This window comes from Ascaphus truei, chromosome 6 (genome assembly GCF_040206685.1).
Source record: "Ascaphus truei isolate aAscTru1 chromosome 6, aAscTru1.hap1, whole genome shotgun sequence".
Classification (NCBI taxonomy): Eukaryota; Metazoa; Chordata; class Amphibia; order Anura; family Ascaphidae; genus Ascaphus; species Ascaphus truei.
The window spans coordinates 121,209,927-121,234,155 of NC_134488.1; the positions used below are offsets into that span (position 1 = coordinate 121,209,927).

A 24,229-nucleotide genomic window follows, 5' to 3' on the forward strand; every position below is an offset into this window, starting at 1 on the left:
AGAGGGACAGGGACATGTTACTGTGAGAGAGACAGGGACATGTTACTGTGAGAGGGACAGGGACATGTTACTGTGAGAGGGACAGGGACATGTTACTGTGAGAGGGACAGGGACATGTTACTGTGAGAGGGACAGGGACATGTTACTGTGAGAGGGACAGGGACATGTTACTGTGAGAGGGACAGGGACATGTTACTGTGAGAGGGACAGAGACATGTTACTGTGAGAGGGACAGGGACATGTTACTGTGAGAGGGACAGAGACATGTTACTGTGAGAGGGACAGGGACATGTTACTGTGAGAGGGACAGGGACATGTTACTGTGAGAGGGACAGGGACATGTTACTGTGAGAGGGACAGAGACATGTTACTGTGAGAGGGACAGGGACATGTTACTGTGAGAGGGACAGGGACATGTTACTGTGAGAGAGACAGGGACATGTTACTGTGAGAGGGACAGAGACATGTTACTGTGAGAGGGACAGAGACATGTTACTGTGAGAGGGACAGGGACATGTTACTGTGAGAGGGACAGGGACATGTTACTGTGAGAGGGACAGGGACATGTTACTGTGAGAGGGACAGAGAGAGACATGTTACTGTGATATTGACAAATAGAGACATGTTACTGTTAGAGTGACAGAGACAGGGACATGTTACTGTGAGAGTGACAGGGACATGTTACTGTGAGAGGGACAGGGACATGTTACTGTGAGAGGGACAGGGACATGTTACTGTGAGAGGGACAGGGACATGTTACTGTGAGAGGGACAGGGACATGTTACTGTGAGAGGGACAGGGACATGTTACTGTGAGAGTGACAGGGACATGTTACTGTGAGAGGGACAGGGACATGTTACTGTGAGAGGGACAGGGACATGTTACTGTGAGAGGGACAGGGACATGTTACTGTGAGAGGGACAGAGACATGTTACTGTGAGAGGGACAGGGACATGTTACTGTGAGAGGGACAGGGACATGTTACTGTGAGAGAGACAGGGACATGTTACTGTGAGAGGGACAGAGACATGTTACTGTGAGAGGGACAGGGACATGATACTGTGAGAGGGACAGGGACATGTTACTGTGAGAGGGACAGGGACATGTTACTGTGAGAGGGACAGAGAGAGACATGTTACTGTGATATTGACAAATAGAGACATGTTACTGTTAGAGTGACAGAGACAGGGACATGTTACTGTGAGAGTGACAGGGACATGTTACTGTGAGAGGGACAGGGACATGTTACTGTGAGAGGGACAGGGACATGTTACTGTGAGAGGGACAGGGACATGTTACTGTGAGAGTGACAGAGACATGTTACTGTGAGATTGACAGAGACATTTTACTGTGAGAGGGACAGGGACATGTTACTGTGAGAGGGACAGGGACATGTTACTGTGAGAGGGACAGAGACATGTTACTGTGAGAGGGACAGGGACATGTTACTGTGAGAGGGACAGGGACATGTTACTGTGAGAGGGACAGAGACATGTTACTGTGAGAGGGACAGGGACATGTTACTGTGAGAGGGACAGGGACATGTTACTGTGAGAGGGACAGGGACATGTTACTGTGAGAGAGACAGGGACATGTTACTGTGAGAGGGACAGAGACATGTTACTGTGAGAGGGACAGGGACATGTTACTGTGAGAGGGACAGGGACATGTTACTGTGAGAGGGACAGGGACATGTTACTGTGAGAGGGACAGAGAGAGACATGTTACTGTGATATTGACAAATAGAGACATGTTACTGTTAGAGTGACAGAGACAGGGACATGTTACTGTGAGCGTGACGGAGAGAGACATGTTACCGTGAGCATGACGGGACATGTTGCTGTGAGAGTGACAGGGACATGTTACTGTGAGAGTGACAGAGAGAGACATGTTACCGTGAGCATGACGGGACATGTTGCTGTGAGTGGGACAGAGACATGTTACTGTGAGAGGGACAGGGACAGGGACATGTTACTGTGAGAGGGACAGGGACATGTTACTGTGAGAGGGACAGAGACATGTTACTGTGAGAGGGACAGGGACATGTTACTGTGAGAGTGACAGAGACATGTTACTGTGCGAGTGACAGAGACATGTTACTGTGAGAGTGACAGAGACATGTTACTGTGAGAGTGACAGACACAGAGGGAGGGAGAGTGAGAGACATGTTACTGTGAGTGATGGAGACAGAGAAAGGAGGAGAGAGAGATATGTTACTGTGAGAGTGATGAGACAGAAAGAAGGAGGAAGAGAGAGGGAGAGACAGAAGGAGAGAGAGGGGGAGAGAAATGTTAACAGTATACTTAGAAAAACAGAGAGACTTGTTACTTTGAACTCAAGACAGACGCGGCAGAGACATCGTTGTCACCTTGGTGTTGATGAGTCCTGGCAGGTCAGGGTGAGGCAGATTTAGGAGGAACTTGACCAGTGGAAGGTTCCCGGCCTGCACAGCCAGGTGCAACACCGTCGTATTGCTCTTAATGTCCTGTGTGAGAGACATTGGTTCAGTGCACAGTCTGCGCACGTGACCTCATGAACCCTGATCCCATCACGTCACCCTGATCCTATCACGTCACCCTGATCCTATCACGTCACCCTGATCCTATCACGTCACCCTGATCCTATCACTTCACCCTGATCCTATCACGTCACCCTGATCCTATCACGTCACCCTGATCCTATCACGTCACCCTGATCCTATCACGTCACCCTGATCCTATCACTTCACCCTGATCCTATCACGTCACCCTGATCCGATCACGTCACCCTGATCCGATCACTTCACCCTGATCCGATCACTTCACCCTGATCCTATCACTTCACCCTGATCCTATCACGTCACCCTGATCCTATCACGTCACCCTGATCCTATCACGTCACCCTGATCCTATCACTTCACCCTGATCCTATCACTTCACCCTGATCCTACCACTTCACCCTGATCCTATCACTTCACCCTGATCCTATCACTTCACCCTGATCCTATCACGTCACCCTGATCCTATCACGTCACCCTGATCCTATCACGTCACCCCGATCCCATCACGTCACCCCGATCCTATCACGTCACCCTGATCCTATCACGTCACCCTGATCCTATCACGTCACCCTGATCCTATCACGTCACCCTGATCCTATCACGTCACCCTGATCCTATCACTTCACCCTGATCTTATCACTTCACCCTGATCCTATCATTTCACCCGGATCCTATCACGTCACCCCGATCCTATCATGTCACCCCGATCCTATCATGTCACCCCGATCCTATCACTTCACCCTGATCCTATCACGTCACCCTGATCCTATCACTTCACCCCGATCCTATCACTTCACCCCGATCTTATCACGTCACCCTATCAGACCACCCTGATCCTATCAGATCACCCTGATCCTATCAGCTCACCCTGATCCTATCAGATCACCCTGATCTTATCAGATCACCCTGATCCTATCAGATCACCCTGATCCTCACTAGAACATTTAAAAACTTTAACCCACAACAGTTTCTGGATGACCTTACCAACTGCCCATGGCACAGAATCGATTTAATTCCCGACCCTGATTCTGCGCTCGACTATTTCCAATCTGAGTTCTTAAAACTCTGCGATACCCATGCTCCACTACGCAAAATAAGAGTACGGGGGGACCACCTTCCATGGGTTACACCTGACCTTATAGCACTCTACCAGTTCAGGGATGCCTTGTGGAAAAGCTACAAAGTAACTGGCACTACCAAGGATCTCAATCACTACAGATGCATGAGGAACATGTGCACAAGGCAAACAAGGCATGCAAAAGCACAATATTACTCTGACAATCTCCACCAAAATACATCAAACCCAGCTAACTTTTGGAAGGTTATCAACAATATATTCCAGCCTCCTAACCATCAACAACCAAGTAATATCACTAAGGGGGATTACAATGATTACTTTGTGGGGTGTGCCACTAACTTATTAGCGAAACGCAGCCCAAACCACAAACCTGAATCTCATCCTGGGAGTACCCCTATAGTCCCAACCCCTCACCAACACTGCCCACAATTTTCAATTTGGCCCAGTACCTGAAGAGGAGATTATACAAGCGCTCCTCAAACTAAAACTAAGCAGCCAATGTGGACCCGACTTACTACAATCTAGGTTCCTACGACTTGGTGCCCCAGCCATTGCCAAACCAATTGCGTCCATAGTCAACTCTATCCTGTCTGCAGGCGATATCCCTAAGACCTGGAAAACTGCCAGAGTTGTCCCAATCTTCAAAAGTGGGGACAAAAACACTGTCAAACTACAGGCCAATCTCCCTTCTCCCAATACTATCCAAAGTCATGGAAAAATGTGTCCACTCCCAACTAAGCGATTTCTATACCAAAACAAATTTCCCTAGCCAATTCCAATCTGGCTTTCGTCCCAAACACTCCACCATAACTACCCTGCTAAAAGTTTGCAATGAAATCCAGTGTGGAATGGAACGGGGACAACTCACTGGTGCAGTATTCCTAGATTTTGCAAAGGCTTTTGACACAGTTGATCATGCTATCCTGCTTAACAAACTCCAGAGCTCTGGAATAGGGAAGCATGCTTTAAACTGGTTTCAGTCCTACCTATCAGGAAGATCCCAACATGTGTCCATCTCAGGCTCTAACTCCAACCCCCTGGATATCACCTGTGGTGTCCCGCAAGGCTCTGTTCTGGGGCCCCTACTCTTCTCAGTGTTCATTAATGATCTTCCCACAGCTTGTAAGGAAGCCTCAATACACATGTATGCAGATGACACAATCCTATATGCACACAGCCATAGCCTCTCTGACCTTCAACACATACTTCAGTCTGACTTTTTGAGACTTGAAAACTGGATTTCTCAAAACAAACTGTTTTTAAACACTGACAAGACTGTAACAATGGTATTTGGGACCAAGACTAAATTTGTAAAGCTTCCAGTGACTGAGCTCCTGATTAGAACCAACGCTAACACCACCCTAACACCTGTCACTAGTTTCAAATACCTGGGCTTATGGTTTGACTCCAACTTAACATTCGGGATGCACATTGATACCCTGACAACCAAGACCTATGCCAAACTAGGGGTACTTTACAGGAACAAATCCTCCCTACGTCTCCTGGTCAGAAAGCGTATCGCACAGCAGATGCTAATGCCAATTATTGACTATGGAGACATAGTATATGGCTCGGCACCTCAAACCCACCTTAGCAAACTTGACACCCTCTACAATTCAATTTGTCGTTTTGTTCTCCAATGCAACTACAACACACATCACTGCGAAATGCTCAAAGAACTAGATTGGTCATCACTCGAGTCTAGGCGCAAAGTTCACCTTTCCTGTCTTGCCTTTAAATTCTTCATGGGCAAGCTACCCAGCTACCTGAACAAGCTCCTCACCCCTACCACATGCAGCACCTATCACCTGAGATCAGACTCCAAAAGACTGTTCATGGTCCCAAGGCTCAACAAAGTATCCGGACGTTCCTCCTTCTCCTACCGTGCACCCCAAAACTGGAACAACCTACCAGAGACTCTCACATCCACCACCAGTTTAAGTTCTTTAAAATCTAAGGCTATTTAACCTGGTCTGTAACTGTTTCATACGCTCATAATATATATTTTCTTTAACTGTGCACGCAATGTCTTGTATATAATGTATACCTTGTTCATTTATGTAACTGTATTTGTAACCATGTATTATTTGTTTTACTCTGTGCCAAGGACATACTTGAAAGCGAGAGGTAACTCTCAATGTATTACTTCCTGGTAAAATATTTTATAAATAAATAAATAATAAATCCTATCAGATCAGCCTGATCCTATCAGATCACCCTGATCCTATCAGATCACCCTGATCCTATCAGATCACTGTTCTGATCTTCACATTATCATATTACTTCTGACCCCACCAGCATAATAATAATAATAATAATAATAATGAGCTTTCCAGCTGACTTCACCAAAAGAATCCCGACATTATCAGCTAAACATATCACATATAGAGGGACATTATTTGATATGTTACCATGCCAACAGAACATTAGGATTTAACCTCTGCCCCTTCGCAGAACAATCCTGAACTTGACAGTTGACCTTTCTCCTCACAATCTGAACTCGTTGACTGAGCCTCCTGTGCTGAAGCAGGGATATCCCTAAAACCTGCCCTGTTGGTGGCCCTTGATGACTGGAGTTGCCCACCCCTATTGTTGTCCCTTGAAGATACTCCGCTGGTGTTAACAGGACGTTACGTGACTTATCCGAGCTCTGTGAATCTGGGCCTCAATGGGTTAAGATCGTGTGTCATAATACGCTCTGTAGTTGCGAGACGGGGTGTCAAAAAAGTTTTGTGCTGAGCAGGCGCATTTTAAGTGAAACTTCCTTGTCTTTGGTCACTGTTTTGTCACGGATATTGTATTTGTGATGCTGATATTATTAATAAAAATTCAAAAGAAAATGTCAGTGACAAAACGCAAAGACGTGTGACTTAGAACGCGCGTGCTCGGCACACACCCTATTTTAGCTATTTGCACGTCTATAGTTATACTAACTGTCTCTGTGTGTGTGCATGTGTGTGTATGTGTCTGTGTGTGTGTGCGTCTCTGTGTGCGTCTATGTGTGTATGTGTGTGCACGTGCATCTGTGTGTGTGTGCTTCTCTGTGTGAATATGTACATCTGTGTGTGTGTGCGTGCGCGTCTCTGTGTGCGCGTCTCTGTATGCGCGTCTCTCTGTGTGTGTGCGTGCGCGTCTGTGTGCGCGTCTCTGTATGCGCGTCTCTGTGTGTGTGTGCGTGCGCGTCTCTGTGTGCGCGTCTCTGTGTGCGCGTCTCTGTGTGTGTGCCTCTGGTGCGTCTGTGTGTGCGCGTCTCTGTGTGTGTGCCTCTGGTGCGTCTCTGTGTGCGCGTCTCTGTGTGCGCGTCTCTGTGTGCGCGTCTCTGTGTGTGTGCCTCTGGTGCGTCTCTGTGTGCGCGTCTCTGTGTGCGCGTCTCTGTGTGCGCGTCTCTGTGTGCGCGTCTCTGTGTGCGTGCCTCTGGTGCGTCTCTGTGTGCGCGTCTCTGTGTGCGCGTCTCTGTGTGCGTGCCTCTGGTGCGTCTCTGTGTGCGCGTCTCTGTGTGTGTGTGCGTGCGCGTCTCTGTGTGCGCGTCTCTGTGTGCGCTTCTCTGTGTGCGCGTCTCTGTGTGCGTGCCTCTGGTGCGTCTCTGTGTGCGTGCCTCTGGTGCGTCTCTGTGTGCGCGTCTCTGTGTGTGTGTGCGTGCGCGTCTCTGTGTGCGCGTCTCTGTGTGCGCGTCTCTGTGTGTGTGTGCGTGCGCGTCTCTGTGTGCGCGTCTCTGTGTGCGCGTCTCTGTGTGCGCGTCTCTGTGTGCGCGTCTCTGTATGCGCGTCTGTGTGCGCGTCTCTGTGTGCGCGTCTGTGTGCGCGTCTCTGTGTGCGCGTCTCTGTGTGTGTGCCTCTGGTGCGTCTGTGCCTGACTCCGGTGCCTCTGTCACCAAGCTAGGTTGCTGTTGCTCCTACGCATTAGCGGTGCGCCACCCGTAGGCTGCTACGCATGTCCGGTGAGCCCGTCCGCCAGTGCGCATGTGCGCCGAGCCTGGCCGCCACTGCGCATGTGCATAGAGGCCGGATGCCACAGTGTATGTGCGGCAAGCCCGGCATGGTGTTTTATTGCGCATGCTGGAGCGCGACGGGCACACGCCCATTAGTACCGTTACGTCACTCGCGTTACGGTTTTTCGTTACAAAGCAAGGATTTTTTCCCATCAAAACACGCCAGGGGCCAGCGAAGAAGTTTCCTGTCAGAGAAGCCCGCAAGCCGCTGTAAAACAGTGGGGACCTCTCTGGCAGTGAAGGGGTCGCAACTATGTGGCGCCCCCTCTGTGCTGTGTTTGGGGCGGTGATTAGCACGCACCTGGCTGGCGCAGTTCGCTCCGAGCTGGAGTAAGAGCTGCACACAGGTCTGAGTCTCTCTCACACGCTGCTGGTTATTTGGGGCGGTCTGGGCCATCCTGCTCTTGTAGGCAGAGTTCTGAGCAATTACAGCACAGTGAAGCGGGGCGAGGCCTGACGGAGGGAAAACAAGTTACCACTGGAGACCACTGCACTCTGACACTGCACTCACTGCATTCACTGCACTCTGATACTGCACTCTAGACACTGCACTCACTGTATTCTGGCATGGCTTCCACTCCACTCTGAGACTGCACTCTGACACTGCACGCACTGCATCCACTGCACGCCCTGCATCCACTGCACTCACTGCACTCTGACACTGCACCCACTGCACTGCTTCCACTGCACTCACTGTATTCTGGCACTGCTTCCACTGCACTCACTGTATTCTGGCACTGCTTCCACTGCACTCACTGTATTCTGGCACTGCTTCCACTGCACTCACTGTATTCTGGCACTGCTTCCACTGCACTCTGACACTGTACTCATTGCACTCTTACACTACACCCATTGAACACCGACACTGCACCATGGCACTGCACACCCACTACACACCCACTACACTTTAACACTGCACTCACCCCAACTACTGCACTCTAATATTATGTTTACTGCAGCCAGCCCTGTGACATTGCACTACTGTATGTGCACCCATTACAGTCAGCACTCTGACACTGCACCTGTCATCCATTCAGCACACTGACACTGCACCTGTCATACACACAGTACTCTGACACTGCACCTGTCATACACCCAGCACTCTGACACTGCACCTGTCATACACCCAGCACTCTGACACTGCACCTGTCATACACCCAGCACTCTGACACTGCACCTGTCATACACCCAGCACACTGACACTGCACCTATCCTACACCCAGCACTCTGACACTGCACCTGTCATACACCCAGCACTCCTGACACTGCACCTATCGTACACCCAGAACTCTGACACTGCACCTGTCATATACCCAGCACTCTGACACTGCACCTGTCATACACCCAGCACTCTGACACTGCTCGTGTCATACACCCAGCACACTGACACTGCACTCTGACACTGCAACTGTCATACACCCAGCACTCTGACACTGCACCTGTCATACACCCAGCGCTCTGACACTGCACCTGTCATACACCCAGCACTCTGACACTGCACCTGTCATACACCCAGCGCTCTGACACTGCACCTGTCATACACCCAGCACTCTGACACTGCACCTGTCATACACCCAGCACCCTGACACTGCACCTGTCATATACCCAGCACTCTGACACTGCACCTGTCATACACCCAGCACTCTGACACTGCACCTGTCATATACCCAGCACCCTGACACTGCACCTGTCATACACCCAGCACTCTGACACTGCACCTGTAATACACCCAGCACTCTGACACTGCACCTGTCATACACCCAGCACTCTGACACTGCACCTGTCATACACCCAGCACCCTGACACTGCACCTGTCATACACCCAGCACTCTGACACTGCACCTGTCATACACCCAGCACCCTGACACTGCACCTGTCATACACCTAGCACTCTGACACTGCACCTGTCATACACCCAGCACCCTGACACTGCACCTGTCATATACCCAGCACACTGACACTGCACCTGTCATACACCCAGCACCCTGACACTGCACCTGTCATACACCCAGCACTCTGACCCTGCACCTGTCATACACCCAGCACCCTGACACTGCACCTGTCAAACACCCAGCACTCTGACACTGCAGCAGCACACAGTTAACACACTTGGCTTCTCACCCTCGTAGTTTCTGGCCTCCACATCAATGTTCTGCTGATGTTGAAGAGACACCAACACCTGAGACCAGAAGAGAGACAGTGCCAATTAAATACAAGAGAGCAGAGCACAGACAAGACCACAGAGTCCTGAGCGTCTGGGATCCAGACTTCTTCCCTAGGAATAATACATTAAGCCTGAGTCCATTCCGCAGCATGTATACATGGGACACTTTATATATACAGTACTAATGTATATATCATGTAACGTTCGGCGATATCTGTGTGCTGTGTGTAAAATAATTGCAGAGCCGGCCTATGTATCTTTATGGGCCATCAGAAGATAAGGCCACACATTTTCTGACCACCCTATGGAGTGAGGGGAAATGCCGTTAACTGAATAAGAAGGAGCCCACAGGTTTAGGGGAGATCCTGGGGAACGAGGCCCACTCACCCTCAGCACATCAGAGAAGCCGTAGGTCCCGGCCACGTGCAGAGCGGACTGTCCCTTCCAATCCGATGTGTTCACATCTGCACCCAGCGTCAGGAGGTCGTAGACAATCTCAGGCTGATTGGCTGCCACGGCCACCAGGAGAGGGGACTGCGGGTGCAAAAGAACGACGCGTTTATTCGGGCATTACTTCTCATGCAGAGCAGAGAGTATTTCCTGTTCTGAAGAGCTTGTAATCTAACGTGGCTAACGGCTTCACAGGGAGGTACAAGATGAAACAATAACCTGCTGCTTTCAATGAAGATGTGTTATCTTTGATAAAGCTGATGGTATTTTTGACCCACTTTTGCAGCTGGAAGATGTGAATTCTAATACATACACTGAAGCTGCTTCTCTCGGTTAAAGGTGCAGTCCCACTTACAACCAAAGTGAACGAATGGCAGTGAGAGGGACAATAGGTTAGAGGAACAATAGGTTAAATAGAGGGATAATGGGTTAAATATGTGTATAATGAGTTAAATAGAGGGATAGTGGGTTAAATAGAGGGATAATGGGTTAAATAGAGGGATAATGGGTTAAATAGAGGGATAATGGGTTAAATAGAGGGATAATGGGTTAAATAAAGGGATTATGGGTTAAATAGAGGGATAATGGGTTAAATAGAGGGATAATGGGTTAAATAGAGGGATAATTAGTTAAATAGAGGGATAGTGGGTTAAATAGAGGGGTAGTGGGTTAAATAGAGGGATAGTGGGTTAAATAGAGGGATAATGGGTTAAATAGAGGGATAATGGGTTAAATAGAGGGATAATGGGTTAAATAAAGGGATAATGGGCTAAAGCGAAAGTGTTTAAAGTCTGAAAGTTTCCATTGCTGCAGGTCTCACAGGAAAAGGGGGTGAGTGATTCCGCTTGTTTACTCCATCCTGTGTGTAAACACATTATATGCACATTATATACACATTATATACACATCATATACACCCCTTCCCCAATCAGGAAAAGCAGAAATAGAGCATTAACTCTCCTGCGTTTGAGGGGCCAGCAACGGGCTGCAGGCCTGTCTGGCAGCAAAAGAGTTAACATGCACTACGGTCACCAACGTAGAAAAGGGATAAACACAGGAAAACAACGATTCAGTCGCCACTTTCACCACTTTTAAAACCCGACGCACAAATACGCGAAACGCGCCGGTGATTTTCTCCCGGCTCCTAAGATGTAACTATTGGCAGATCACTGTCATACTTTGGACTGCAACTTCCACCTCTATAGTCAAAGGGGCCGGCAGCGTAACAAAGTATCAAACCTACACAGCACAGCATTATAGGGTAACAAACAGAGGTTGCTAACGTCCCGGGAACCCCCCCGGGGGCCAGATGGCCGATTCCGCTGTAGCCATAGATCTTTCTGAGCCTCCGTTAGGCACATAGGACATACATCCAAATGCCATTGTCTAGCTCCCCCTGGGGGCTCATGGTGTTGCCGCCTTTGCTGGATACGCTGTGCTGCCCGCCCTTACCTTGCCATTGTGCTCCTTGGCATCCAGTTGCCCGTATGGCAGATAACGCTCCCCCGCAGCATAGGAGAGATAACGCAGGCCCCTCGCTGCATACAGATGAAGGATCCTGCAGGGGAGAATTCATCATTAGGGGAAGGGGTTCCTCTGTGGCTAAATAGGGTTAACAGCAAAGCCCATCCCTGGTGGGTTTCAGATAACCACATCTGAGGTGGGTAACCCAGTGATAGCTCTATAGGATCTAAGGCAAACCATTTCTGTGCCTCAAATACCCCCCAAAACTGACATGTTTCTCAGGATGGGGACTGGTTGTCACAGTGAGTTTTTACAAAGCGGGGGTCACCGCCTGCTCAAAGTGAGGATAGCTTATTCTGATAACACTTCATTCTTATGTAGAGCAAACTCTTGTAACACTACAAAGGGCACAAACAGAAGGGCCAACCCGCTCAGCCTCCTGTAGGTAAGTGAAGATGCAGGGTGCACTAGGGGAAGGATAACACATAAAAAAGAGAACAACCCCGGACCCCCCAGAGATGGAGAGTAGGCTAGGGAGTGAAGCCCCCTAATCCCAGGCACTCGCTGTGTGAATATAGTATATGCTAATATGTAGTATGACGCTGAATTACCTATAAATAGTACAGGTGTTAAGGACGTCCCTGGTCAATGAGGGGTGATACCAGATAGTGAGTATGTAAGTATTAAAAACAAGTTTAATGAGTCCGTGGACTAGTATAAAATATAAGGGGGCACAGAAACGGACACTGGATAGAAAATCCAGCTAAATAGCTCAAATAAAAAGCTAAAAGCTTGAGTGCAGAAATAAGGCTGGTGTCTATATGCTGGTGATACAGACAGCTGTCCAATAAAAGACAATCACGGTAAGTATATAGTGATTATCTAATGCCGTTGGCTGTGTGTAACTGAGTGGTGGCCAGGTAGTATGCAGCACACAGTAAGGTGACATAAGACACAGAGCTAATTAACGCAGTGTGAAAGTACAGACACCGCAACGGCTCTGTCCAGACAAATTGCTCCCCCTGGTGGTGGATAATCCCGGAATTGGCTGTTCTGCAAAAAATCAGCTGATCGTATCAGCGATGCAGTTATAATACGGAGCGGACCCGAGTAAAATATTTATATACAGACAGCAGGGGGAAATTACAAAAATATCACTGACAAAGACATCACTTAAACCAACGGCCAAATTATATTAAAATGTGCTTAAACACGTCACAAAAAATGTCAAAGGCTGTGCTTAAAGCAGCAGTTCAAGCAATATCCTACGTGTGTGTTTTAATAAATCAGTTCTGTGCTATGAGAAAATACTTGTAGCATTTAAAAAAATTAAAATAAAAAATGTTTTAAAGACATTTTTAAAGTTTCTAATGTAGGAAGCATTTCCAAAGTGACAGCCCCTCTCCCTTCTGACAGGCTCTGGCTCTAGAGCCCCGCCCTCTCTCTAGCAGTGCACCAATTGTATCTAGTAACTGCCCAGTCATTCATATTCCAGGACTACATTGCCCACAATGCTGTGCAAGAGCTGAATTAAATAACCCGGAGCAAGCGATCGATTACAGGAGAACGGATCGATCTGCAGCTTAGCTAACCACTTGTCAGACACGGCATTACCACACATTACAGGGTTAACTATAAGGTTGTGTTCTTAATATTTGGAGCAATCACGTATGTCGTTTTAGGGACTTTAAAGGGACACCCCCTACCTGTCCTATCACGGATTATCCCTACGCATTGGTTTGCTCTAGGTGATTGCTGTATACAAATGTTGTTCTTACATATTAACCCACCTGGTACTCCGGCTTGTGTCTGTGCAAGAGATACCAGGGTAAGCATATACCCACCATGTGATTAATTAATAAACATACACACCACCGACCCTGTGTTTGCGATAGGAGTGCACCCAATAAAAGGATATTGACCCTCCCCTCTCCCTTTTGTGATTCCATTAGCAAAGAAATAAAAACCCTTTGTTTGTATTTTTCTGGTGAATCCAATGTCCCATTTGTGACCCTGTAGCGGAGCCAGTGTGCAGCTGAACATCCCTTCCATACTACATGTAATCAGTGACATGGCGGCTGGATGGCCGTTCCGTTTCGTGCCCCTGCACTGAGCCTCTGTAAATATCTCTTGCCTGATCCGGCGGTATCTCCCGGCATCTCCTCCTTTTCAGTATGCGCCCCATTGCCTGCTCTGCACCCTTGCTTGCGCCCCACCCCCTGCTCGGCACCGGGGGGGCAAATGACGCCGTGGGGGTCATGTGATGTCACGTGACCCTGCGGGGTCATTTACTCATGGGTTGCCATGGCGACGCGTCGCCTGAAGCCAACGTAAGGGAATTTACAGAGGCCTCGCGCGGTCCCCAGTATTTAATTTAAATGCCTTCGGGGAAGCCCGGGACCTCTGTAACCGCCGCGCCCCCGCCCCCCCCGAAAATCTCGTGCCCCCCAGTTTACGCACCCCTGCCCTACTTCATCTATTCATGCTTTGGCGCAATACTGACATGTTTTTCTGTATTGCCAATAAAGCTGATTTAATTTCATTTGATTATGACTTATAGAAGTAATATCTTAGACTTAGTGGATAGAACAGGAGGTTCGGCATCATCCAGATTAATTTAAATGTATTAAATCAACGTTTCGGTATCAGTCTCCACCTTCATCAGGATTCCTGGATGATGCTGAGCCTCCTGTTCTATTAATCATTCAAGTTATCACCTCAAAGCTCCTGTCCACCCAGTACTTTCATACCAAGGAACGTTTGAGTGCATCCATCTCCTCCATTTGGTAATATATGGATGCACAGAGGATCCATGGGGTTTCTGGTAGTGTATCAATAATTAGACACAAGACATTTCCTGTTTGAATATACAAGTGATCTTGGGTCAAGTATCTGGAACAATCTACCGGAGACTCTCACAGCCGCCACCAGTTTAAGTTTGTTCAAAACCAAAGCTGTCTCACATTTTAATCTGGTCTGTAACTGTTACATACGTCTATAATATATATTTTCTTTAACTGTGCATGCAATGTCTTGTATATAATGTATACCCTATTCACTTATGTAACTGTATTTGTAACCATGTATTATTTGTCATTTTAACTCTATGCCCAGGACATACCTGAAAACGAGAGGTAACTCTCAATGCATTACTTCCTGGTAACACATTTTATAAATAAAGAAATAAAGTATGGACAGGTCAGGAGAGGTGAAATATCAAGTCACACGAGTAAGGCAGATGACTGCTTCAGTTTTGGCCTCCCAGAACCCCCCACCCCACCACAGACTCACGTGTCACCGTCCTCGTCACGGTGAAGGAGCTGTTCTGGGTTCAGAATTTGGATCTCAGCTCTGGCCTCTTCCAGGTCTAGCGGGTTCAAAACCGGAACCACAGAGACCGGCATCCTCAGCAATGGTTCAGGTCCGGGTGCCGAGCACGAGGCCCCCGGGATATGTCCCAGCCAGGATGGGTCATGGGCAAAGGTGGCAAAGTAGGAATTGGGAGACGTAGACACAGCCTGGAAAAATGACAATAGATTTTTACCTTCTAAATACAGTAGTTGTACAGGTGACAGGTTCAGTATACCAACCTACGCCCATGTTCAGTCCTATGTCACGTGCTGTGAAGCCGTCGTAGCCATGCTGGAGAACATTGTAGTCTCATGCATTTAAATGGACCAGCAATGGGAAGACATCTTAGCAGCATATTTAATAGGGGTCATGGAGGTGACAGATGTAGTGTTGTTATGAAATGATCAGTTTCCTTAGAAACGTCCAATGTAACTCAAAACAGAGCAATGGGACATATTACCGCCTATACTGTAACATGCATTCTGCTCTCATTCGAAAATTCATACCCAACATAAGAAAACCTAATGACGAGATTACGAGATACAGTGATACAGGTCATAAACTGCAGCCATTTTTAAGCAATCCGGAAAATAATACTTTCTTATAATTTTAGAATTTAAGGATTTCCCAATGAACTATACAATAAGGACAATTTTTTTTTATAATATATATATATGTAACCCCGAGGTAAATTTTCACTTGCTGGCCCCCCTCCGCGAGTGCCGTGTGGTAGCGGGTGCCGCCGGAGGCTGCGACGGACCCGCCGGCACTTCGCGAGGGTGGGGGCCAGTGCAGGGAGCAGCGCGTTACCCTCTGGTGCAGGACGGTTGCCGGGGACGCGATCGGGCCGTCGCTAAGGCCGCGATCGCGTTGCTACCGGCCCGGCGGCTGGAGAAGAGGGCGCCGCCATTGAAGGGAGTCTCGCGCATGCGCAGTGATCGCATAGGCGCAGGTAGGACCCCAGAGCTAGGGAGAGATCGCGCGAGAGTAGGGAGGTGGAGAGGGAGGTTGCGACGGCCATTAGGCGTTCGCGCAAGCGCGGGAGAAGCGCGCACGCGGCCCCAATGCTGTAGCAGCCTCCTGGGAACTACAACTCCCAGGAGGCATAGGGAGACAGGCACCCGGTGCCTCATAGCGGCCAATAGGGCTAGAGGATGCTCAGCCCGGGAATATAGATACTTTTTGCGGGCTTTGCGCACGTCAGTCAGGCTCAGGAGGAGGAACAGGAAGGAAGGGTGCAGGGAGCGAGTGGCTCCTGCACCAGGTAAGGGTTTTCTTAAGTCCCCAGGCAGGCCCCAAATCCCTGTTAGGGCAGGGGGTAACTGAAGAGGGACGGCCCTAGATAGGGAGGTCACCCTTAGGTGTGTGAGGGTGCAGGTTTGGCAGTGCCGCAGCGGGTAGTGCTGTGAGCACTGACAAATAGGCACAGGGTGTGCAGCGGATGCTGAGTGTAAGCAGTGGGTTATTACTGCGGGTTCCAGGTGTGGTGTATTGTTGTTGTGTGTGTGGATGTCTGCAGGCTGACTGTGTGAGCGGTGTGTCTGCTGCAGGCGCTGTTAGTACTAGCGAGTAGTAGCGAGTTGTTAGTGAGGATTAGGGACGTGGGTAGTTAGGGGAGTGGGGCAGGTTATACCCCGCAGGCCCTAGGAGTTTCGCCCAAGCCACCATAGGTTGCGGTATCACAGGGACAGGCCTAGGTTAGGGTTCCTGTCACGCTAGTGCCCGCTAGAGAGATAGGGAAATAGCGGCGGTTGCTGTTCCCGTGATGCGGTTGCTGTTCCCGTGAAGCGGTTGGACCCACGTTGGGGTCCTGGAGAATATCACCTGGATAGGATCAGACGGATGCATCGCACGTCTGACCCTTTGAGAAGATTGTTGCTGACCCGAGCATAGGAGTGCTCGGAAGGTACCAAATATATGTGCATCAACAGGCCTAGTAGTTCTTAGTGACTGCGCAGTCACCCACGACCTCCGTAGGAGTACGGGACATTGGGTGGGGGATTACCGGACACTGGATGGGAACACCAGACATTGGGCCTAAGGTGATACGGTTATAGCATAAGGTTATGATGTTGCGTTATGGTTTTATATGTGTGTTAGTAAAGTGTTAGTATTATATCTATGTGTTGTTGTATTTCTTACCCAGGGCTATCTTACATAACGGGGATCCTGGGTAAGTGGAGGCGCTGCACCAGGTAAATGGGTAAGGGTTTCCCCAGGCTCCCAGCTAGCGGAGGCTCAGATCTCCTGGAGCTACAGGTGTTATATAGCTACCAGTAGTCCCTTAGGAAAGGCGTTCAGAAAAAGGGCTACATATATATATCCTGTTATGGTAGATACACTCTTTCCATACATTCAGAGTCCTGTATCCCTGTTTGACCATCTCACCCCAATCTCTGCATCCAGGTTTTGGGGTTCAGCCCCGCCTGCCTCGTATCTCCCCTCATGGCTGTACAGGGGCTCAGCCCCAAAGGCATAAAAATCTTCCAGAGGCGGGTACATGTAGTGAGGGGCAGCAGGCCTTGGGAACACGACCACAGCATCATAGTCCTGCTGACTGGGAGGGTGGTGGGCAAATGAGGCCGAGCTGGTGGCACCTACAGAGGGGGAGACAAGGGAGAGGGAGTGAGGGAGGGAGGCAGAGCGAGGAGATAGGGAGAGGAGACAGGGAAAGGCAGACAGAGAGAAGGAGACAGGGAGAGAGGAGACAGAGAAAGGGAGATAGGGAGATGGAGGGAGACAGAGGGAGGGGGGGAGAGAGTGAGGGAGAGCTATTATACGACAAGACTAAAGCTGACTTAAACTGATGCTGAGAGATCATAAATGTCCCCCCCTCCCCCCCAATGATAACCAAGAGATTTCAAGGTTATTTTGAATCTTAACAATCCCTTTTGTGGCTGATTAGTTTGATTCTTTTTTGCAAACTCATTAAAATTGCTTTAATTGCCAATGAATAGTTATGTCCTGGGACAGGATTGTTAATTTCTGTGTATTTTTCCTGCTCACAGGCTGTCAGCCCTCCCCAGCTGAAGTTACATGTTTCCCCTGCTCTGAAGGGGAGCTGTGTATATTGCAACATACTTGTTACAAGTAATCCCCTTTTACACGGTCTCCAGTCAGTTGCCCTGGCAACCTCCCAATACTCAGTTTGAGATTGGTTTAGTCCTCTCCCCCTGCTTTATCTGCATATTGTTATGCCCCTTAGTGTGTTCCTGTCTGACAGGAAAGTGTGCTCCTTCCTTTACAACAAGCAGCCAAAGTGAGTAGACCCATCTTCCACTGCTCCCTCAGAAAGGAAATCCTTTTTACCTTCCCCTCAGAGAAGCACTTCCCCATAGCAGAACACCTTCCTCTCATAGGTTATTCTCCTGACAAGAGAAATCTGCTAGCACAATCCACATATAGAACTTGTATATTTCTGCTAACTCCCCTCAATAAAGTTGAAGAAAATTTTAGGACTGTGTGTGCTTTAAAAGGGGACGAGTTAAGCTACATGGACTTAATCACATGCTACATATGAGCCTGGGTCCAGAATAAGTTATTTGATACGAATTTCAGAGAAACCAACAAAAACGATATTTTTTATTTCCACAGGATGCACAAGTAAAACTTTCCCTTTAATAGCAATTCTATAAAAATATGACCCTGCTAGATAGGATTACCCCAGCTTTATTTTTTTGTAATATACCACTGTTGCTGATGGAAAACCATGAAAAATACCAGGGTCATAACATCATGGCGGCATGTGATGCTGTGATGTCATGGCAGCGCATCATCATTTGACATCGGGTCACCATGACAACGTGACGCTGGAGGAGGAGAGGCGCTCTGGAGAAGGCAAGACCCTTCTCAACACACGCGCACAAAAATTGCCGCTCTGAAAATCCGCCTCTGCTCCTACGGAGGTAAGTATCTCTGGAAGCAGGGGGTCCCCGTGGCTGAAATTAACACAGTTCTGCTCCGAGGACCCCCCTGCTTCAAACCTGCAATAATGTATACTGTATATATTTGTTAAATGAAACCCATATTGCTGCTTTAATCTCATGTCAAATACAAGAAACCTGATTTGATGCGGCCTCAAGAGAAAAAGAAAAGTGCACGTTTAATAAGAGCTGGACCTTGATACAGAGCCAAGTAACACGGGCCTTATTCTGTATCTGCCAGAGCGGTTGTTCGTGTTTATTGTATCTGAAAATTCCCATTGAAGTTGGAGGGGATATGTGGACAAAACTGTCCCTTCCAGCCAATTCGACAGATATGAGAGAGGGGGGAGAGGAGGAGGGGGAGAGAGAGGAAGAGAGTTTCAGATAGTGAAAGGGTGACAAGGGACTAATATAAAATGCAGTGCCGGTTTTGCGCAGAAGATAACTAAGTTACAGCTCCGGACCTTACAATACGAGGGGCCTCAAACATAGAAAAAAAATAATGCATTTCAAGTTTTAAAATCGTATGATAAATAACGAAAAAGATGTGGGGAAAAAGAAGATTCTCTATAAATATGGACATTTTCGTTGAAATATGGCCCGAAGCATCATGTGCATTGAAAGTGACAAACCTCGTGGCTTATCCTTTGAAGACATCGTCAATGATTTTGCTCTCCAAAAAATCGCAACAGAATTTTTTTGAAATATTAAAATGAATGTGATGGGCAAACACTGTTCGTTTTAGCGTTACACTATCATCTTTGTATATAACAGTGTGAGCATAACGCTTTCATTCATTTCAGTGTCATGTTTATATTTTCCATGGTCCCTTCAGTCAGAATAATACATCTATTTCTCATTTTTGGGGCCTCTTAAGCTTGACATGGCGTGGGGCCTCAGAAGGTGAGTATGCGGCTCTGATAAGGTGGCATAGTGAAACTCCCTGTGCACTGAGAGTTACACAGAGGGAGAGACACAGTCAGAGACAGATACTGTATAATATGTTACATAGAGAGACACACACCTGCTTCCTGATTAAATTCCACAAGGGGCGGAGAAACCTGAAAGAAACAATAGTAAAATAGGGAATTACAGGAAGACACATCACATAATTACAGTCATGGAGCAAGAAGAAGACAGCGGGAAAACATGCCATGGTCAGAGAGATAGTTGTTGGGTAAAAACATACTCTTGTTGACTATATCATATGGCGATCCCTTGTCGCTGCCAGAAAGCCTGAGCTGGGCTTTGTGGCATTAATGGGTCACACAAGTCCCGTCCACAGGTTTCCTCCCTCATTCACCTTCCTATATATGTCTCATATGGGATCTGTCTTGAGTGCACATGTGTATGTGTCATGTTCTGCAAAGGCCCGTCCGCCCTATTCAATGTGTGTAGAAATGGGGTTGCCAGGTGTCCAGTATTGAACAGGTCTGTCCTGTATTTGGACACTCTGCCAGTAAATATGTAGAGGTAATACTGGAGATGTATGTGTATACCGGTATTACAACCCTGGACATAGTGACCTGACTGGCTTGGGGGGGCTGCGGGATTTCCTCGAGCAGGGCTAATGCAAGGAGGCTGGGCAGCTTCCGCCAGCCTGATTGGTTGCTGCTGGGCAATGCAGCCAATAAGGAGGAGGTGTCAGGAGCCTCGGGTGGGGCCAAGGAGAGGAGGAAACCGCATGGAGCGGTGAGAGGGGTGTGTGTGCGTGTCTCCAGCGCGTTGCACCATGCACCGTTATGTCCAGTATTTCTGGAGAAGCCACCTGGCAACCCTGGTGACACACAGATAACAGCATCAGCTTTAACATGCTTCAATGGTAGTTGGTGAATTGTTAAATGTGTGTTATCCCCTTTTCCCCATAGTGCATGGCAGCACAGAGCCATTCTGCACATGGCTTCCATATCACGGCTCTTCTCATCTTGCTTATTTCAGAGAACTCTTGGGGAGTAATTAAAGTGACTGAAAAGTAGAGTCTGATTGTAAAACACCCTGCACCTGTCCGACGTGGGGCTCTTTGGACCAAAAGAAAAAGAGACATTAAAAAAAATAAAAACGATGGTATGTTCCTCCAGGTACCATTATATGATGACCACTGGAGTTACATGATACACATGTTATCATGGGATTGCGATGTATCCATTTTTTTACCGTTGACCCCACTATCTCTAAGTGACAAATAACCTGTAATCAGAGGTGGTATAAACCTTCCTGCCTGACATGGTATGAAGAGACAACGTTGACCAGCAGGCGCCTTACATTGGATGCAGATCAAGCAGACACATAAAAAGCAGCAAAGGGCCCGAGGCTGATGGGTAGACCCCATTGTCTACAACGCACCCTCTCCCCGGGATCTCACCTGGTTTGTCTCGCGCTGACGCTTTTGCTCCAGAAGTTTTTTCACAGTCTGAGGAGGAGGACAGTACGGCCTGCAGTCTGAGAGACAGCCGGGACAGAGCGTCAGTCACCGCAAGCAAGTCACTTTATTTTATTTATAAACATGTTTTGCCAGGAAGTAATACACTGAGAGTTACCTCTTGTTTTCAAGTATGTCCCGAGCATAGAGTTATAACAATACATAGTTACACTAAAAGAACAGAGGTTAATAGACCTTTCATGGACAGATAGAGTTGGAAAACTGGGTACAGGGGATAAAGGGCTGGTGAGTTTCAGATTGAAATAGAGAAGTTTTAACATCACCAAACATCAGCAAACGGCTCACACCCTTTGGCTGCCCTTCGGCTGCGCCAAAGGGCGACACAGATGTCACAACCAAAACAGAGCCATGAAAGAATGCGAGAAAATTATAATCAGCGCAAATACGCAGAGGAAGAGAGGAAGATGGTGAGAAAGAGACGAGAAGGCACAGGAGGAAAGGGCAATTGCCACTGGTGGGATATAACGGGGTCTGTGCATCCTGGCTGCAGCACTGGAACACTTTCTTTGCATGTGATTGGCGACTATTTTGCAGCCCAGAGACTTTAGTAAATAACCACCAAAGTTAGAAAGTTACAGAACGAGTGTTCTCTAAACCCAGGGGTGTTATTTACCAAAATCTCCTGGCAAATGCAGTGTAAAAAAAAACCACCACTATATTTATTAAAGAAAAGTAATCCCATGGAAAGCAGTTGGGTTTTTCTTTTTTTGGTTATCAAAGTGTCTTGGCTGCAAAAGTTGAATAAATAAAAAATCTCGGGTGCAAAATCAATGGGAAACAATGTAAGCTTTTATCTGGTGCTATGGTGTTTCCCATTCCTGCGCTGTGAAACTGAATTCCCATTTGCAATATATGGGAGAGAGTCCCTGGGAGTTTCCCTGGGTAAATCTGGTGCATTTATTTCGCACAGGGTTTGCAGCCGGAAGACTTTGGTAATTAACCATATTGGTTCTGTGCGCTGCTCTGTGACTGCTCAGTAACTCGCTGCTCTGTGATTGGGTACTCTGTGATTAGCTGCTCTGTGACAATGCTCTGTGACTGCTGAGTAACTCGCTGCTCTGTGACACTGCTCTGTGACTGCTCTGGGACACAACTCTGTAACTCGCTGCTCTGTGACTCGCTGCTCTGTGACACGCTGCTCTGTGACTGCTCTGTGACTCGCTGCTCTGTGAAACTGCTCTGTGACACACTGCTCTGTGATTGCTGAGTAACTCGCTGCTCTGTGACACTGCTCTGTGACTGCTCTGGGACACAACTCTGTAACTCGCTGCTCTGTGACACGCTGCTCTGTGACACAACTGTAACGCGCTGCTCTGTGACTGCTCTGTGACACAACTCTGTAACTCGCTGCTCTGTGACACGCTGCTCTGTGACTGCTCTGTGAAACTGCTCTGTGACTCGCTGCTCTGTGAAACTGCTCTGTGACACACTGCTCTGTGACTGCTCTAGGACACAACTCTGTAACTCGCTGCTCTGTGACACGCTGCTCTGTGACACACTGCTCTGTGACACGCTGCTCAGTGACACGCTGCTCTGTGACACAACTCTAACTCGCTGCTCTGTGACTGGTCTGTGAAACTGCTCTGTGACTCGCTGCTCTGTGACACGCTGCTCTGTGATTGGCTCCTCTGTGACATTGCTTTGTGACTGGCTGCTCTGTGACTGCACTGTGAGTGACTGCTCTGTGACTGGCTGCTCTGTGACTGCTCCTCTGTGACTGGCTCCTCTGTGACACACTGCTCTGTGACTGGCTGTTCTGTGACTGACTGCTCTGTGACTGACTGCTCTGTGGCTGGCTGCTCTGTGTCTGGCTGCTCTGTGACTGGCTGCTCTGTGACTGACTGCTCTGTGGCACACTACTTTGTGACTGCTCTGTGACTGACTGCTCTGTGACTGGCTGCTCTGTGACACATTGCTCTGTGACTCGCTGCTCTGTGACTCGCTGCTTTGTGACGCTGCTCTGTGACACACTGCTTTGTGACACTGCTCTGTGACACATTGCTCTGTGGCGCGCTGCTCTGTGACACACTGCTCTGTGACTGCTCTGTGACACTGCTCTGTGACTGACTGCTCTGTGACTCGCTGCTCTGTGATACATTGCTGTGTGACTGCTCTGTAACTGCTCTGTGACACACTGCTCTGTGACACTGCCCTGTGACTCGCTGCTCTGTGGCTGTTCTGTGACACTGCTCTATCGCTGTGCACTGCTGCGTGACTGCTGTGTGTGCGTTGCAATAAAACTTCCTGCTGTTCATGTGTGTGTGTTTGTGTGTGTGTGTGTGTGTTCATTTCTCTTTGAGTCTACTCTGCCTGTATGCACAATGGGACAAAGATCACCTACCTGGCAGGGTTTGTCACCAGGCCTCGGATCACCCCGAGATGTCCGTCTATGTCACATTTGGAAATTGCAATATTTGATGTAAAAATCCAACCCGAATGAAGACACAGAGCCATCTCCTATTTAAAAAGGGAAGGTTGGGACTCCTGCCCCAGTTTCAATGGCTGTTCTGTATGGACTTTACTAGAGAACCCAAATGTCACTTCCTGTGTCATGTGACCTTTAACCCCTACGCTCAGGTCCCACAGTGTATATAGATGTTACCTAGCCATGTGCACAAAGGTCAGGTGCAATGGGAGGCAGTCGGGTATATAGGGGAAGTTCATTACAGGAAGAATGGGTGAAGAGTTCTGTAGTAAACATCAGTGGTTGGGGGCTCGCTCCCACCCCTTCCCCCACCCTTACTATGGCTTCTGTAACACACATACAGTGGGTGTGAGGGCAGCTGGGGGATTCTCCCTGGTAGAGGGGCTTGGTGGCAGATTTGTAAGTAC

General features: G+C 48.3%; 1 protein-coding gene across 1 annotated transcript in view; it reads right to left on the reverse strand.

Moving 5' to 3' along the window:
- Positions 1-24,229, reverse strand: part of NFKBID (NFKB inhibitor delta) — a 53,101-nt gene that overhangs the window by 19,128 nt on the left and 9,744 nt on the right. The window contains exons 2-10 of the mRNA XM_075603225.1: positions 21,320-21,396; positions 19,982-20,018; positions 17,423-17,631; positions 14,975-15,201; positions 11,672-11,777; positions 10,157-10,303; positions 9,727-9,784; positions 7,907-8,058; positions 2,369-2,485 (exon numbers count right to left, since the gene is read on the reverse strand). Of these exons, the coding sequence (XP_075459340.1) occupies positions 2,369-2,485; positions 7,907-8,058; positions 9,727-9,784; positions 10,157-10,303; positions 11,672-11,777; positions 14,975-15,201; positions 17,423-17,631; positions 19,982-20,018; positions 21,320-21,396 (1,130 nt within the window). The remainder of the gene's footprint in view (positions 1-2,368; positions 2,486-7,906; positions 8,059-9,726; positions 9,785-10,156; positions 10,304-11,671; positions 11,778-14,974; positions 15,202-17,422; positions 17,632-19,981; positions 20,019-21,319; positions 21,397-24,229) is intronic.